At 44.9% G+C, this 13,707-nt stretch overlaps 1 protein-coding gene across 1 annotated transcript; it reads left to right on the top strand.

The window, feature by feature from the left end:
• Positions 1–8,088: 8,088 nt before the first annotated feature.
• LOC311486416 (inositol hexakisphosphate kinase 2-like) lies at positions 8,089–13,604 on the top strand. The gene is made up of 5 exons (XM_084542260.1): positions 8,089–8,790; positions 10,927–11,158; positions 11,280–11,443; positions 11,597–11,772; positions 11,863–13,604. The coding sequence occupies exons 1-5, from the start codon at positions 8,577–8,579 to the stop codon at positions 12,469–12,471; spliced, it is 1,395 nt and encodes a 464-aa protein (XP_084398386.1). The 5' UTR covers positions 8,089–8,576; the 3' UTR covers positions 12,472–13,604.
• The last annotated feature ends 103 nt before the right edge of the window (positions 13,605–13,707 follow it).

Here is a 13,707-nt window from a genome sequence, read left to right as displayed (position 1 = left end):
AATATTATGGGTCTTGGTCTTTGGCAGTCCTAGGCGCCACGTGACATCCTGTACAACACGTGGAGAACAGGAGGAGTGGTTTTGTTTATATAAATCCTTTTTTTTTTTTTTTTTGCTCACTCTCTGCATACTTGGGTCATATGGAACTTGTTAATGTACAGTGAGCTGCAGGGGAGGTACGCACACTTGCAGTCAAAGCTATGCACAGATTTCCTGCAAGGATCAACTCAGATCATGTGGTTTTGAGTCATTTACTCTGTCGTTTCAGAGTGAAGCACAGATCGTAAAAAACAAATTTGTGAGTTTTAGTTCAAAGTCAAAAGCAGCTGATATTCATAGCCCTCCACTGCTGTCTATTAACCTTTTGAGAAAGCCTCAGGGAACATACCAGAGACAGACGCTGGTAACTTTTTGCCCAGCCGAAGAAAAACAAATCCTATAGGCCACGAGGTTGGAAAGTTTGTTTTCTTTTTCCCTACAGTCTCCACCCACGGAGCTTTCCAGGCGTGTAAGACTCAACTTGTCAGTACTGGGCCCGATCCACATTTTCTCATTTGCATTCCAAGAAAACAAAAGTGTTCCCGTTACTTTGTGAATAAGATGAATGAGTGCTCTTTTTTACCAACACAAAATCTAATTGAGTGTTGTTGATTAGTCCTGTGTGTGTCCACTGTACTGAGTGCACGGCTTCGAACTTGTGACCGCACCGCTTGTACTGGATGTCCATTTGCAGTCTATTTGTAGCTGATCACCATATCAATAAGGAGGGACGGGTGCAGAACACTTTGTGATCGCAGCGTTTAACTTTAGTCTTGTTTAGCTGCACTCGTGTGGTCGCATGATGGGAATTTCGAGTTTACACCTTGTTTTGATTTATCCCCGTATCTACGTGCGCGCTTGTGTATCCGTTGCTCTCAGGAAACCGTATGAGTGCTGCAGTCTGCTCCTAAATAGCGAAGGTGTTGACAGCTAGTTGGATACAGAGAGAAGTAAAAGATCAAGGGCTGCTGTGATGAAAAGGAGCTCTGTTTGATTAAAGGAAGTAATCCATACACCTCTGTGTACAGCAACTTTCTGTCTATTTCAAAGAAATATCCACTAACATTTGAAGTTAACTGGCAACAGATTCCTGAATCAAGTGTACATTATAAACTAGAGCATAGTTTTGGGGCTATTTTTACCTGTAACATGGATATTGTTGGAAATGAGCTGCTGGTTTATGCAGTAGTTTGTAGGATGTATTTCAGTTACACGTGCTTAGTAATTCCCCCCCCCCCCCCCGAGTGTCTATTCATTCTGGTCCACTCGCCCAGGATGGCGCCCAGGATGGACACCTACCGCGCTGGGACATGGATCTGATGGTCAACCAGACTCGATGTGGGCCAGAAGGGAACTTGGCTGACGGTGAGCGTCTGGAGCAGAGCACGTGAAACGGACTTGATACGACCACTGAGAAAAGTACCCGAAGGCAACGTGCACACAGAACATTGGCCAACCAGAACCTGGACTGGGGACATAGAATGTGACCTCATTTCACCAACAGGCCAGATGGATATCAAAACTTGAGGAGCCAGTATCAGTGCACTTCATCCTACTTTTTAGGGGTTTATTAGAGGTCAGGAGTCAAGTAGGGGGAGAGTTCAGTTCTGCAGGGTGTACAAGTGTTAAAATATTTGTGCAGAGCTATAACTGATCACTGGACAGAAGCCAAAGGGGTTATATGTATATATATATATATATATATAAATAACCCGAGACAGATATGCAATACACAAAACAGCCGCAGCATTAGAACCGTTGACAAGTGAAGTGACTTACATTAATCATCTCGTTACAAAGCAATGTTTGGCTGGGAAATTCTCGGTCGTGGCATTTATGTAGGTGTGCTTTGTCACGTACCACCTACCTAAACAGTGTTCCTGGGGCATGCCCAACCCATAACAACAACACTCCCCAATGGTAGGGGCCTCCTCCAGCACCAACGGAACTGAAAAATAGCTTGAAGTGTTGACCTGTTGTCCAAACTCCCCAGATCCCAAACCGAATGAGTATCTTTGGGATGCGCTGGGACATGTCTGATCCATGGAGGTCCCTCCCCTCAATCCATAGGTCCCTAAAGCTCTCACAACCAATGTCCTGGAGCCAGACATCAGAACTGTTTTGGAGGCAAATGGGAGACATACACAATACTCTGCTGGTGATTTTAATGTTGTGGCTTATTGGTGTATATGTGCTGTAAATATTCTTGAAATGTTGACCCGACTTAACAAAACCAGTCTGCATCTCTTCTCGACTTCCCGCAACCCAATAAAACCTTGAATTCCCCACACTGCTCACGTACACGCTGTCCTCTCGAAGCTGTTCCCATGGCGACGTGCGAGTGCAGACTTAGCGTTGATGTGCTGCATGTAGAAACTGGGCCACAACACGGATCCTGTCGAACATATCCCTTCGTTTTCAACCCGAGCATGAGAGAGACAGACGGCAACCTAAACGGCGACGTCACCGCCGCACGCTTGCTCATTCATTCCTCGTCAAACATTGACCATGCCTCACGTTCCAGAGTGCATGTTTACAAACAGATATTCCAGGTGACCCCACCTTGAATCAGGCCAGCCATCCTGCAGACCAGAGATAACCAGTAAAGCACCTCCTTCAGAACGGGTCATGATCTGACTGTTTGTCTACTGACAGGCTGAGAGCGTCTGGCTGATAGTGTGGTATTAGCACCACCACCACAGCCTAGTTAGGCTGCAGCGACACGCTGCAATCATCTGGTGTCAAGGCATCTGGTGACTGCATGCATTTATCTCCACCACTTGAAAGGGGCATTCCTGCCACAGCCCAATACACCAAGTATAGCTTATGTTGGCGCTACGCCACAAGGGATTTAACTTTCACTTCTATGCACGTGACAGTACATTCCCTTGCTTGTTTCTGCATTGTTTAGGAGGGTTTGCTTGTTACTGAAAAAATCCAGCAGCTTATAGTTGGCTCAAAATAACAAATGCAACCTGGAGGAAGTTGCTTCATGGGGATCATCCATGGCAATAGCTTTTCCCTTCAGGCTATGGACCACAGCAGTGCAACCCAGTGAGCTAGACTGTGCAGTTTGAGGAATGCACCTCAGGAATGTGTCCAGTATACTTGAAGTATCTGCAGTCAAACTTGGGAGGTTTGCTCCTGTGCTCTCCGTAGCCACGGTTAGAGCCAGTGTTGCCAGATATATGGTAATTATTGAATATAGATAGATAGATCTATCGTACATAAGATAGTTTGGGTCAAAATCCGATTATTCTAAAGCGACAGCACAATATTTCTTCATTCCTCATCTGGCATCACTGGTTAGAGCAACTACAGATGTGTTAACGTGTCCAGGGCTGTTCGCCACCAAAGATGTTGCGTTTCTTGATAAAGTTTGTCACAGTCTGCATTCTGAATAAGCACATGTTCACATTTCTCCACCTTTTGTTCGTTCACGTGACCACATTCTGAGGATTATAATAAACTTAACCGTGACAGTGACTGTCAGAAGACAGTACTGACACAAACCTATTCCCCTCAGTATTATCAGCCAGTGTAAAGTAAAGCCTATCTATTTTTTCACTCTTTAACCCTCTGCTTTTGATAACCCCTCTTTGTGTAAGCGCCACATAAAAGGCTTGTTTGGTTGCTGGATTGATTGCTTTAAGAGAGTTTACTACCAAGTCACAAGTTTCTCTATGAAAAACACTCGCATGAGTAGAGGAAGCCCTATCAGTTGTTACTGGATATCGCTGTTGCTCACGTTTTATGATCGTATTTACCATCCTATCAAACATCCTCATTGCTTTCCAGGAGTTACTCATGTTTGTCACAATGTAAGAAAACTGAAATATAATGGAGGCAAATTTATTGATACGCTTTCAGCATTCTGCGCTTATCTTTTATTTATTCGTAGAAAGTTCTGTTGTAAGTGAAAGGAGCACAGCATTAACCCAGACAAATGTTTTCCGCACTGCGGGTTTTATTATGTTGGCATAGGTTCACCGAATGACAAACAGGTGCTTTGATGGTATTTTTATCGTCACGCATTTGCCATCATGTAATCAGGTGAGCCCTTTTTTCCATTGTAGACAAAGGGAATGGCAGAAGGAGGTATGAGAGAAGCGTGGGTGGTGGCAGGGCGTGCAGGAGTAAACAAGCCTGTCCTTGACTTGGCATTAGGTGTCAGAGTGCCCGCAACACTCATCACTATCAACACACTGATACTTACTAGAACAGCCTGAAGCCTAATTGAAGGAGCATATGCGGCCATCGCTCATGACCATGTTTTTCACGTGTCTAGGGAAGAAAGGGGGAGTCGGGGGGCTTGTGGACCCACTAGGAAATTGCTTGTGAAGTTGGTAGAATAATAACGTGGTGATTTCCCCTACATGGAGATGTCAGGACACTTCCTGCCCAACAGGACAAATGTTTACCCTTCATTCCATGCAGTAGTATGACTGTGAATCATCCCATAATAAATGTATTTCAAGCCTGTGCCTTTCTGAAGTTTCAGAATCAGTCTTTTATATGGTATCATATAAAACTCAATACATTGAGCAAACTGTGCCACAACGCAGACGAGTGAGTGGCGGTGCAGCAGACCAAAATAGGTCATACTCTCTAGGTCAAAGCATTTTATACAGTGTCATCTGTCTTCTGTAGTTCTGAAAAACAAAAGTGAAATATAAAAAGTGAATCGTTAATTTGGTTAACTTTACGAAGGTTATATGGCTCTACCTTAAAAAACGTACTGGTACGAGTTGTGTTAGTCGTATTAAAATTAAAAACAACAGAGTCGGATGCATAAATATGGATAAGGACCGGGTGAGGGTTTCCTCAGCAATTCAACACCTTAACATAAAGTACAGACCCTCCTATATTCACATACTTATTCCAGCAATCGTTGAGTCCAGTTGCCTTCTTTGCCTTCCCGTCTTGTGGTGACGGTGACCGACCTTCCCAGATAGGTGACTACACAAAAAAAGTGTATTTAATGTGGATCAGTCATGTCCTCCCAACTAGTCGATCATCTCAATAGCTTCAGCATCTGAGCTGATAACACAGATACTGGGACAGTGTATCCTCAGTAAGTGCCAACTATGGTGCAATTTCACTCCTCAAGCTGCTAATGGATTTGTACAAGGATGGGTTTCCAGAAAATTCTGCTGCTGCAAATTCTCTGGTGGGCAGAGGGCTGCGTCCATAGAAGGTCATGCATTACGTGACATGTAGGGAGAGGGTTTCTGCACATTGCGTCACTGCTCTGATTCATTGCTGGACTGTGGGCCCTCTGTGGCACTGCCTGGACCTTTTGTCCAAGGGCATGCACCCATAAGATGAGCGGGGAAGCCGTGCTAAGCTGACATAACACTGACGCATCAGTGAATCGAGGGCGAGGAGAGTGGGCTAGAAAGTTGAGTAAACATATGCATGAACACAGGCCTCTTTTTTTTTGCATCTGTCAGACTGTACATATCCTCATGTTTAGTTGGATCATAATTTTTCTCACAAGTGTCTCAAGATTAGATTAGCTTTATGATAGACAAACAGCTTTTTCTCTGGTGATTTCATAACTGGCGGCCAATTTGTGCTGATATACATCACCCCTTGAAAGAATATCCAAGAATACTATATTTTTTTAATCCATCTGTGGGATCTTTTCCATCTTACTGGGTGTCCTAGATTCTTGAACGCATATGTTCTTCTCTGACCCCACTGTTGAGGCCCACTCTTCACCTTTGCAATTACATGGCTAAATCCTTCACATGGTAAAATGATACTGCCATTTTTCTTTTTGCCAAAAAGTCCACTGGCATCATTAAGTCCATTGTTCCGTAGATCCCAGGATCAGAAAGTCTGGGAAGCCTAGAGTGTACCCTTTCCACACACACACACACATTTTTTTCTTTTGTTCGGATCCACCTTTCACTCCAGTCCAACAGGGAGTCAAACGAGTGGGTTTCCACTTCAAGTCCTGATCATTTAATCCCCTCCCTGCCCAGATCTGGGATATTTTCTTCCCTTGTGTAGTAATCCCAGTGCAGAACTGGAACATCAGAGATTACTGTGTGATTAGCCTGTACTTGACCACAGTACCTCATCTCGGTCAAACTCATTAGGTTGACTGCACCTTACAAAGAAACATTCAGTTTAATCTGTCTGGTTTAGTTGAAGCATGGGTGAGCAATGATCCATTAACAGTAGCTCTAGTGAAGGTACCTACTAACCTGCATTTTTGCAGTTTTAAGTTTGAATCTCTTCCATTTGTAGAGTATGTTTGCAGACAGAACTCCAAACTAAGGGAAGACTATGGATTCTCATCACATTCAATTTTAATTAATAAACATATAAAACAAACAGAAAAAATACAAGATTTCACACGTTTAAAGGCACACATTTGAAGTATATTAATATATACTTACAGTATCTTTTAGTTTTCTTTCTTTTCCACGAAACTTAAGGGATCCTCATTTCTAGCTACTGCATTAAGAGTCTATTTATAGGAACTGAGTTATTTACCACTGGAATGCACATTATACTGTGCTGCAAAAGGATGTTGTTCTTCGAGATACAGCAGATACACTGTGAACAATCCACTAGGATATAAGCAGTTTATTCACATTACCAATTTACATTCTGTAAGGCCTTTTGTTGATTTTACTTTCCCTACAGTCAAACTACATCAAAAAAGAATGAGTCTTCCCACTCATTTCCCTGAGATTACTGAAGAGGAGCTTGGGCGCCACTGTGCAACAAAAACAGTTACTTATTTCACCAACAGCAAGGTCCCACTGTGGTCCCAACAGTTATGCTATCTTTTAGCATGCAATAAATCCATAAAGCGTGGCTGTACATATAGAGAGCTGAGTACGGCACGGAGAGGCTGCCTTGATGTCACTTGTTCCCAACGTGCAACCACAGTGCTGCAACACAAAAATTCCTGAGACACGAGACATGTCCCAGCAGACCATGGTTATGGTTATAAAAAAAAAAACGATACAAACTGAGAGATAACCTAAACTCCCCCAGATTTAACAGAACTTCTTTGTTATCTCAGTGTAAGTCTATTGGTGGGGTCAGTCAAAGACAGAACTTTAGCTTTTGATTTGCATTGGCAGGAGTTATGCTGTAGTACTGCAGTATTATAGATGGTTGCCTACGACACAGCTGCAGCCTCCAGTGCTAAAAATGAAGCCACAAATTTAGCTACAACAGCAGTCGAAGCCACCACACTTGGCCTCAAACACGCTCCGTAAGAAAGCTTGTCACAGAGCATTTGTCCGTTTTTATAAACAGCTTCTTCTCATTAGTGGACTAACTGATGGTGGTAACTTGTACCTGATGCAACACGGTGACACTAGCGGAGCTTTATGTTCTCTCCATATATGCAGCCCTATTTTTGTTCTGAACTTGCCCTTACGTTGCCTGTCCCACCATCCAACTTGTAAACAGTGTTCATATTTTAACACGGTATGACGGAGGGATTTGTTTTGGCAATGCAGATTCAACCCTCACGTGGCCGCCTCTGTCTGGGTTATCTGATGACATGTACACATAAGTCGTAAACATGGTAGGGGACTCTTCCCCCATCTCTGATCTCTGTGATGTGAACACAGCGTTCGTCTCTGAGTTATTTCCTGTCCTCTGGTGTTATTCTTCATCTTCATCGAGGGAAAAGCAAAAGCTACATTTGACGTCCATTACTTCTGTTTCATATTCCACCGCAACACACCAGAGATGTGAAAACCTAAATTCACTGCGTAAAATGAAAGAGAAACCGTATGTGAACTATTTCAGTTTCCTCCTTGCCTTCCCTTTAAATGCTCTACTTTAGTTTGCCTCCAAGGACAGCTGATGCCACAAGAACAAGACAGGAACTGCAGCCTTTCTCCAAAGTAACAAGAACGAGGAAACGTGCAAGCACATTAAAAATATTAACAGTAATAACAAAAAGCCTTCAATGTTGTGTTTTTGTGTCGAGTATTTTTCCTGTTCTCCCCTCCCCCCTGTTTTCTCTCCTTCCTCTTTGTTTGCCTGATCTGCTTGATCCTCTCCTCGGTGCCTTGTCTCCTCCCAGCGACAGCCGCGGCTCTCTGATTGGCTGGTTCCGGAGCGGAGGCGGGGCCTGCCCTCCGCTTCTGCTGTTTTTCTGGCTGGACGATCAGATCAGTCGTCAGTTTCGGCAACAGCTAGAGAACGAAAGAGACGGACAACGTACGGTGTTTTTTGTCTTTAGCAGCTTTCATAGCTGCATATGTGTATTATTAAACACACAAACCTGGAGAATATACAAATCAACGGAGGAGCTTTATAATTTTTTTCTGTCCCCTGGTTAAGAAAGGAGACGGATTAGGGGGTTTTTGTAGCTGGCTCTGCGTTTCCTGTTCAGCCCTTTGTTTTTCACTGCTTCGGTCAAGCAGGCGAGCAACAGCGCCCCCTGCGAGCCAACAGGGAACAGCCAGAGGATAGGGAGCCAAACGAGCGGCCGAGCCTCTTGCCTCCCGTGCGACGTGGGTCCCCCCAGCTCAGCTGTCCGATGCGGAGTGAGGATGAGTCCCGCTCTGGAAGCCCTCATGCAGGCGGATGGGACTCCTTATCCCGGAAAAGGTGTGATGCTTGAGCCCTTCGTGCACCAGGTGGGAGGCCACTCCTGCGTGCTACGATTTGGGGAACAAACTATTTGCAAGCCCCTCATCCCCAGAGAGCACCAGTTCTACAAGAGCCTCCCTGCAGAGATGAGGAAGTTCACCCCTCAATATAAAGGTAAGACATCCTAAATCTGGAGGACACATCAAGCTGTCAAAACAGACCAATTGCATGCAATGTGTCAGCCTGTCTTGCATTAACTATTCCACTGCAAGAAGTATTCAGATTATAAAGTGTTATGGTCATATATTAATGGCTTAAAGAACATAGCGTTCACAGCAGCTCTGTGATGTACTGGTCGTTAAATGCGTTCCTATTTTGGAACCCGTAATGATTTGTGCACAGTGGCAGTCACGTTAGAGCTGTTGGCAGACAATACATCCCGGTTTCTGGATGGGACCCTCATGTTCAAGAGGGGGTTTCAAGTAGCGTCCAGCCTAAGGGATTGACTACCTGCCAGACAAATGAGCAGTGAGCAGGTCTCTTAAGTGCACTGCCTGGCTTTTAAGGCAGCTACGGTTTCAAGATGAGCAGCACAGGGATCAAAAATATCTAGCACAGATCACCTGGGGAGTCATTCAGAAGTCACTTGAGGAGATTCCCAGGTCTGGTTTCAGGTCCATTACTGCCCACCGAGGCACATTTCCCCCTGCACACTTCTAATTTGAAAGCTATGTCCCCCGGTTGCGTCCAGGCCCTCAGACTCTCACGCTCTCCACCGCAGACAATGACGCGTGGACACGGCTATCGAGACGTCTTCATGTGGCCTTTTGACGGAGATAAGGCCCACGTGTGTTATCTGACTCCTCAGTAATGCAGCGTGGGACTATTAAACGACCCTGGATGCAAGGAGTGTGATTAGGCGAGCAGATTGTAGACATCCGGGGCCTTCAAATGCTCCTCGCCACTGGCACTTCCTAGTCGTTCACTCAGTAGTGAGAGTTTGGATGTTCTTTTTTAGAATAAAATACTGGAAATATTATATCAGGGAGGTATAGATAAAGGGTTAAGAGATATAGACAGGTTAGGGAAGGACCTCTAAGCTTTAATTTGGAGGATACATACTATAGTATAATGTTAACATATGGACCTGAATGAACCCAATTAAATAATAGCACTAGATACTGAACTACTGCTCAGCCAGATCCTAATATGTCGTAGTCAGTTTGCGCTATTGTGTTATAGAAGATCTCAATTCACGTACCCTCTATCACTCATTTATGAGCCCTGCTTAAGTCAGTGTGACTCATAAGTTCCCACACATGTACGGTGGTGTGATGACACTGCGACTCCGGCCCAACGGCATAGGCCATAGGACAAATTTCCAAGGGCGTGGCTTCAGTGGGATGACGACGATGATGTCAGTGCACATGACATCAGCCGGGCCTGGGCTGCAGAGGTAATATGGATGCTGCACCCTCGGGCCTGCCCTTCACAACACAGCCGCCGCTGTCTCTTGAGACGCTGGATCTGTTTAGTCACCAGAGTAAATGTATATCGCCCCGAGGCTGTTTTGAAATGCAGTACTCTACTACTCGAGTTGTATGTAATCAAAAGACTGTGGCATCACGTCCATATCTGTGATGCCATCGATCGGTTTCGACCACATCCCTCCTTCCTGTCTGTGGCTTTGCTTGTATCAGCTGCTGCAGCTGTTTATTCTCAGTGCGACACCCCCCCCCCCACACACACACACACGCTGCACAGAGACGTGCAATACACCGGTCCTTGTATGGAGTTTTATTAGGAGATGGGGCTTGGGGAGGGGGTCTAGTTGGGCGCCTGTTAGTGGCTCACAACACTAACATAACCGCTCTGTTTCTTTCATCGTTAAAATTAGTCAAATTGCTATTCATTTATGAACTCCGTGTGTATTTTCAAAGATAACGCTGCTCGGTTTATTTCATTTAAGGATCTGAATTTTGACCTTTGCAGATGGACTTAATGCTGAATATCTGTATAGTGACTCTGCATGCGTTCATTGTATATGAGTGTGTATATATGGACAAAGTGTTTTTTTTTTTTTTTAAACCATGTTTTCTGTATCATCCAAACATCAGAATGTATGAAATGTGCTTAATAAATCACTCATTGCATTTGAAACATTACCGCCTCGTGTGATATTTTGTCGTCTGTGTGGGACATAGACCGTGGGGACATGCCGATGTCAGTGCGTCAGTGTCTGTATGTAAATGTTGTTGCTGGGCATGTTTGGTTATCAGCCAGTTAAAACACTCTCTCCCCCTCTCTCAGGTGTTGTGTCGGTCAGTTTTGAGGAAGACGAGGAGGGGAACTTGTGTCTCATCGCCTACCCCCTCCACAGCGAGTCGGGGGACCTGGAAAACAAAGACCCCTCGGCAGACTGCGAGCCCAAGAGCAAGATGCTGAAGTGGAGCAACAAAAAACAGTCCACTTTGCTGCAGGAGAACGACAACTATAGCAAAGAAAGAGCTCGACACAGTCGGAAAGAAGACAAGATCATGAGGTGAGGAGACTTGCCTTAGCGGCTGCATCCTTTTATTGACTACAAGACTCTTGAATTAAAAGACAGATTAGTTTGAATTTCCCTGACACCAGAGCTTACATTATCTGTTTTATCTTTGCAGTTATAATCGCGATGAGGTGCAGCAGCAGCAGGCGGAGGTTCTCTACTTCAGCCTGGAGAAAGGAAATGTGGTGCCACAGATCAAACACAACCCCTGGAGTCTGAAATGTCACCAACAGCACTTGCAGAGGATGAAGGACAATGCAAAGCACCGTAACCAATACAGTATCCTTTCAAAAAAAAATGCTTACTAGATTACTGTCCGCAATGAAATGCACAGCGGTGGAGGTATTGGTCTTGGTTATTAATATTAGCATGAACACTCTGTTTTGTTTGTGCCTTTTTTGTTGTTGTATGATCCTTGACCCTCTTCCACAGAATTTATCCTTTTAGAAAATCTGACATGGCGCTATACAGTACCATGTGTCTTAGACTTGAAGATGGGAACTCGTCAACATGGAGACGATGCATCAGAGGAGAAGAAAGCCAATCAGATTCGCAAGTGTCAGCAGAGCACATCTGCATCTATTGGAGTGCGACTTTGTGGCATGCAGGTAAAGTTATAGATGAGACCCAGCTTAGCGTTGTGATTCTTCTCTCAAATGCGGAACCGTAGTGCTAATGTTGTTGTGTGACACCTGCAGGTGTACCAGTCAGACTCTGGCCAGCTGATGTTCATGAATAAGTACCATGGGCGTAAGCTGACGCTAGCAGGCTTCAAGGAGGCCATCTACCAGTTCTTCCACGATGGGCGCCGCCTGCGTCATGAGCTGCTGTCTCCGGTGTTGCGCAGACTCCGGGAAATGCAGGCTGCTCTGGAGGCCTGCGAGTCGTACCGCTTCTACTCTAGCTCCCTGCTCATCATCTATGATGGAGATCCACCCCGGACTCCCACTAGACCTAGACATCGAGGCGGGGAAGAAGGTGATGAGGACGAGCCATCTGATGAAGACGACGAGGAGGAGGAAGAAGAGGAGGGAGGGGCTTATGGTTTCCCTCGTTCCTCCTCGGCTGGTGGGAGCGCCGGTGTGGCCGGAGGGAGCAGCAACAGCGGCAGCAGTCGCTCATCCCACGGCACAGGAGAGGCCAGCAACCCGGCGGTGGATGTGCGCATGATTGACTTTGCTCACACCACCTGTCGGCACTATGGAGAAGACAGTGTAGTACATGAAGGACAGGACAGTGGGTTCATCTTTGGCCTCCAGAACCTGATCACAATAATCTCCCAGCTGGAGGATCACAGTACTGACTGAGGCTGCATTGGAGCCAACCTGGTCTACATTTTTAGCATGGGAAGAGTTCACTGAGCTGAAACCCTGCTACCCCAAGGTGCATTACCCTTATGCCAACATGAGGGTCTGCCTGGTGGAAACCTCAGACACCTCTAGGTCAGGGGAGAGTCTGCGTTGTCCTGCGCTCTCACTTACCTGCCGGAGGAACAGGGCGACCTGTGCCCTTCCTTGCACTTTTCTGAGATTGCTACTTTTCTTTGTAAAACATGGTAGGAGAAATGTTGTCTGAGACAGAGGTCTCTCCATAAACACAGGGACTCCTGTAGCATCCTAGGACTCTCCTTCCCGTCTCCTCCTCTGGTACAGATGTTTGGTTATTGTCAAGTTCTCTCCGAGAGAGACCCATGGAGGCAGAGAATATTGAAGCAGTAGTTAGCTAGGAGCCTGTCGTGGTGCTTTACCTGTGATATGTCCATTTTTTTTGTTTGTTTTTTTAAAAAAGTTTGAACTGTCGATCCCCAACAGCACAGCACAATATTAGTGGGGAAAGTTGACTGAACAAGCTGACCTTGGCTGGCTAGGTCAGCAGCCTTGTAGCAACTGACAAGTTAAGCATATGATAAGGACATTTGTGTTTATATTGGTGTCTCTTAAGGCCCTTGTAACAAATATGGGTTGTGTGTCAATCAGGCACTTGGATTTATACTTTTCGGTGGACAAGATTATTTAGGTCTAGAAAAAGGGATTTGCCTTTTTTCCAACAGTTGTTCTCTCCTGTACTTTTTTGCCTCTAAGCAAAAGACTGCAAAGGGGTTAGTATTTTTTATTTTTGTCACTGTCTTTGTTTTCTTCTCCTCTTCATTCCTGCAATTTTGACTTAACAAAGAGAATATATTGATAAAAACACTAGCAACAAAGACTATATAGAGACTATTTATTTGAAAGGATTGTTTAAAAAAAATGGAAACAAGTACATTCCATGTTACCACTCTAAATATTCTGTCCTCCTGATACAGACTTTGATTTATTTTGTTATCGCGAGACCTTTCTTGTATACCTGTGTGATAACAGTGTCTTGAATAATAAAGGCATTCATTGTGGTAAAACTCGTGGTCTGTGTGTTCTTTTACGTAGCGGGTTCGAAGGTCAGTCAGTGCGTAGTAACAGGGAAGGTGGACAGGAAATACCGAAATGAGGAAAGAGAAGTGAAAATGCGAGCATGTCGGTGACACCAGATGTGTGAATCCATCTGGAATA

This window comes from Chelon labrosus (genome assembly GCF_963514085.1).
Source record: "Chelon labrosus genome assembly, chromosome: 4".
NCBI classification, from domain to species: Eukaryota; Metazoa; Chordata; class Actinopteri; order Mugiliformes; family Mugilidae; genus Chelon; species Chelon labrosus.
This window is presented reverse-complemented; position numbering and strand designations above follow the sequence as displayed.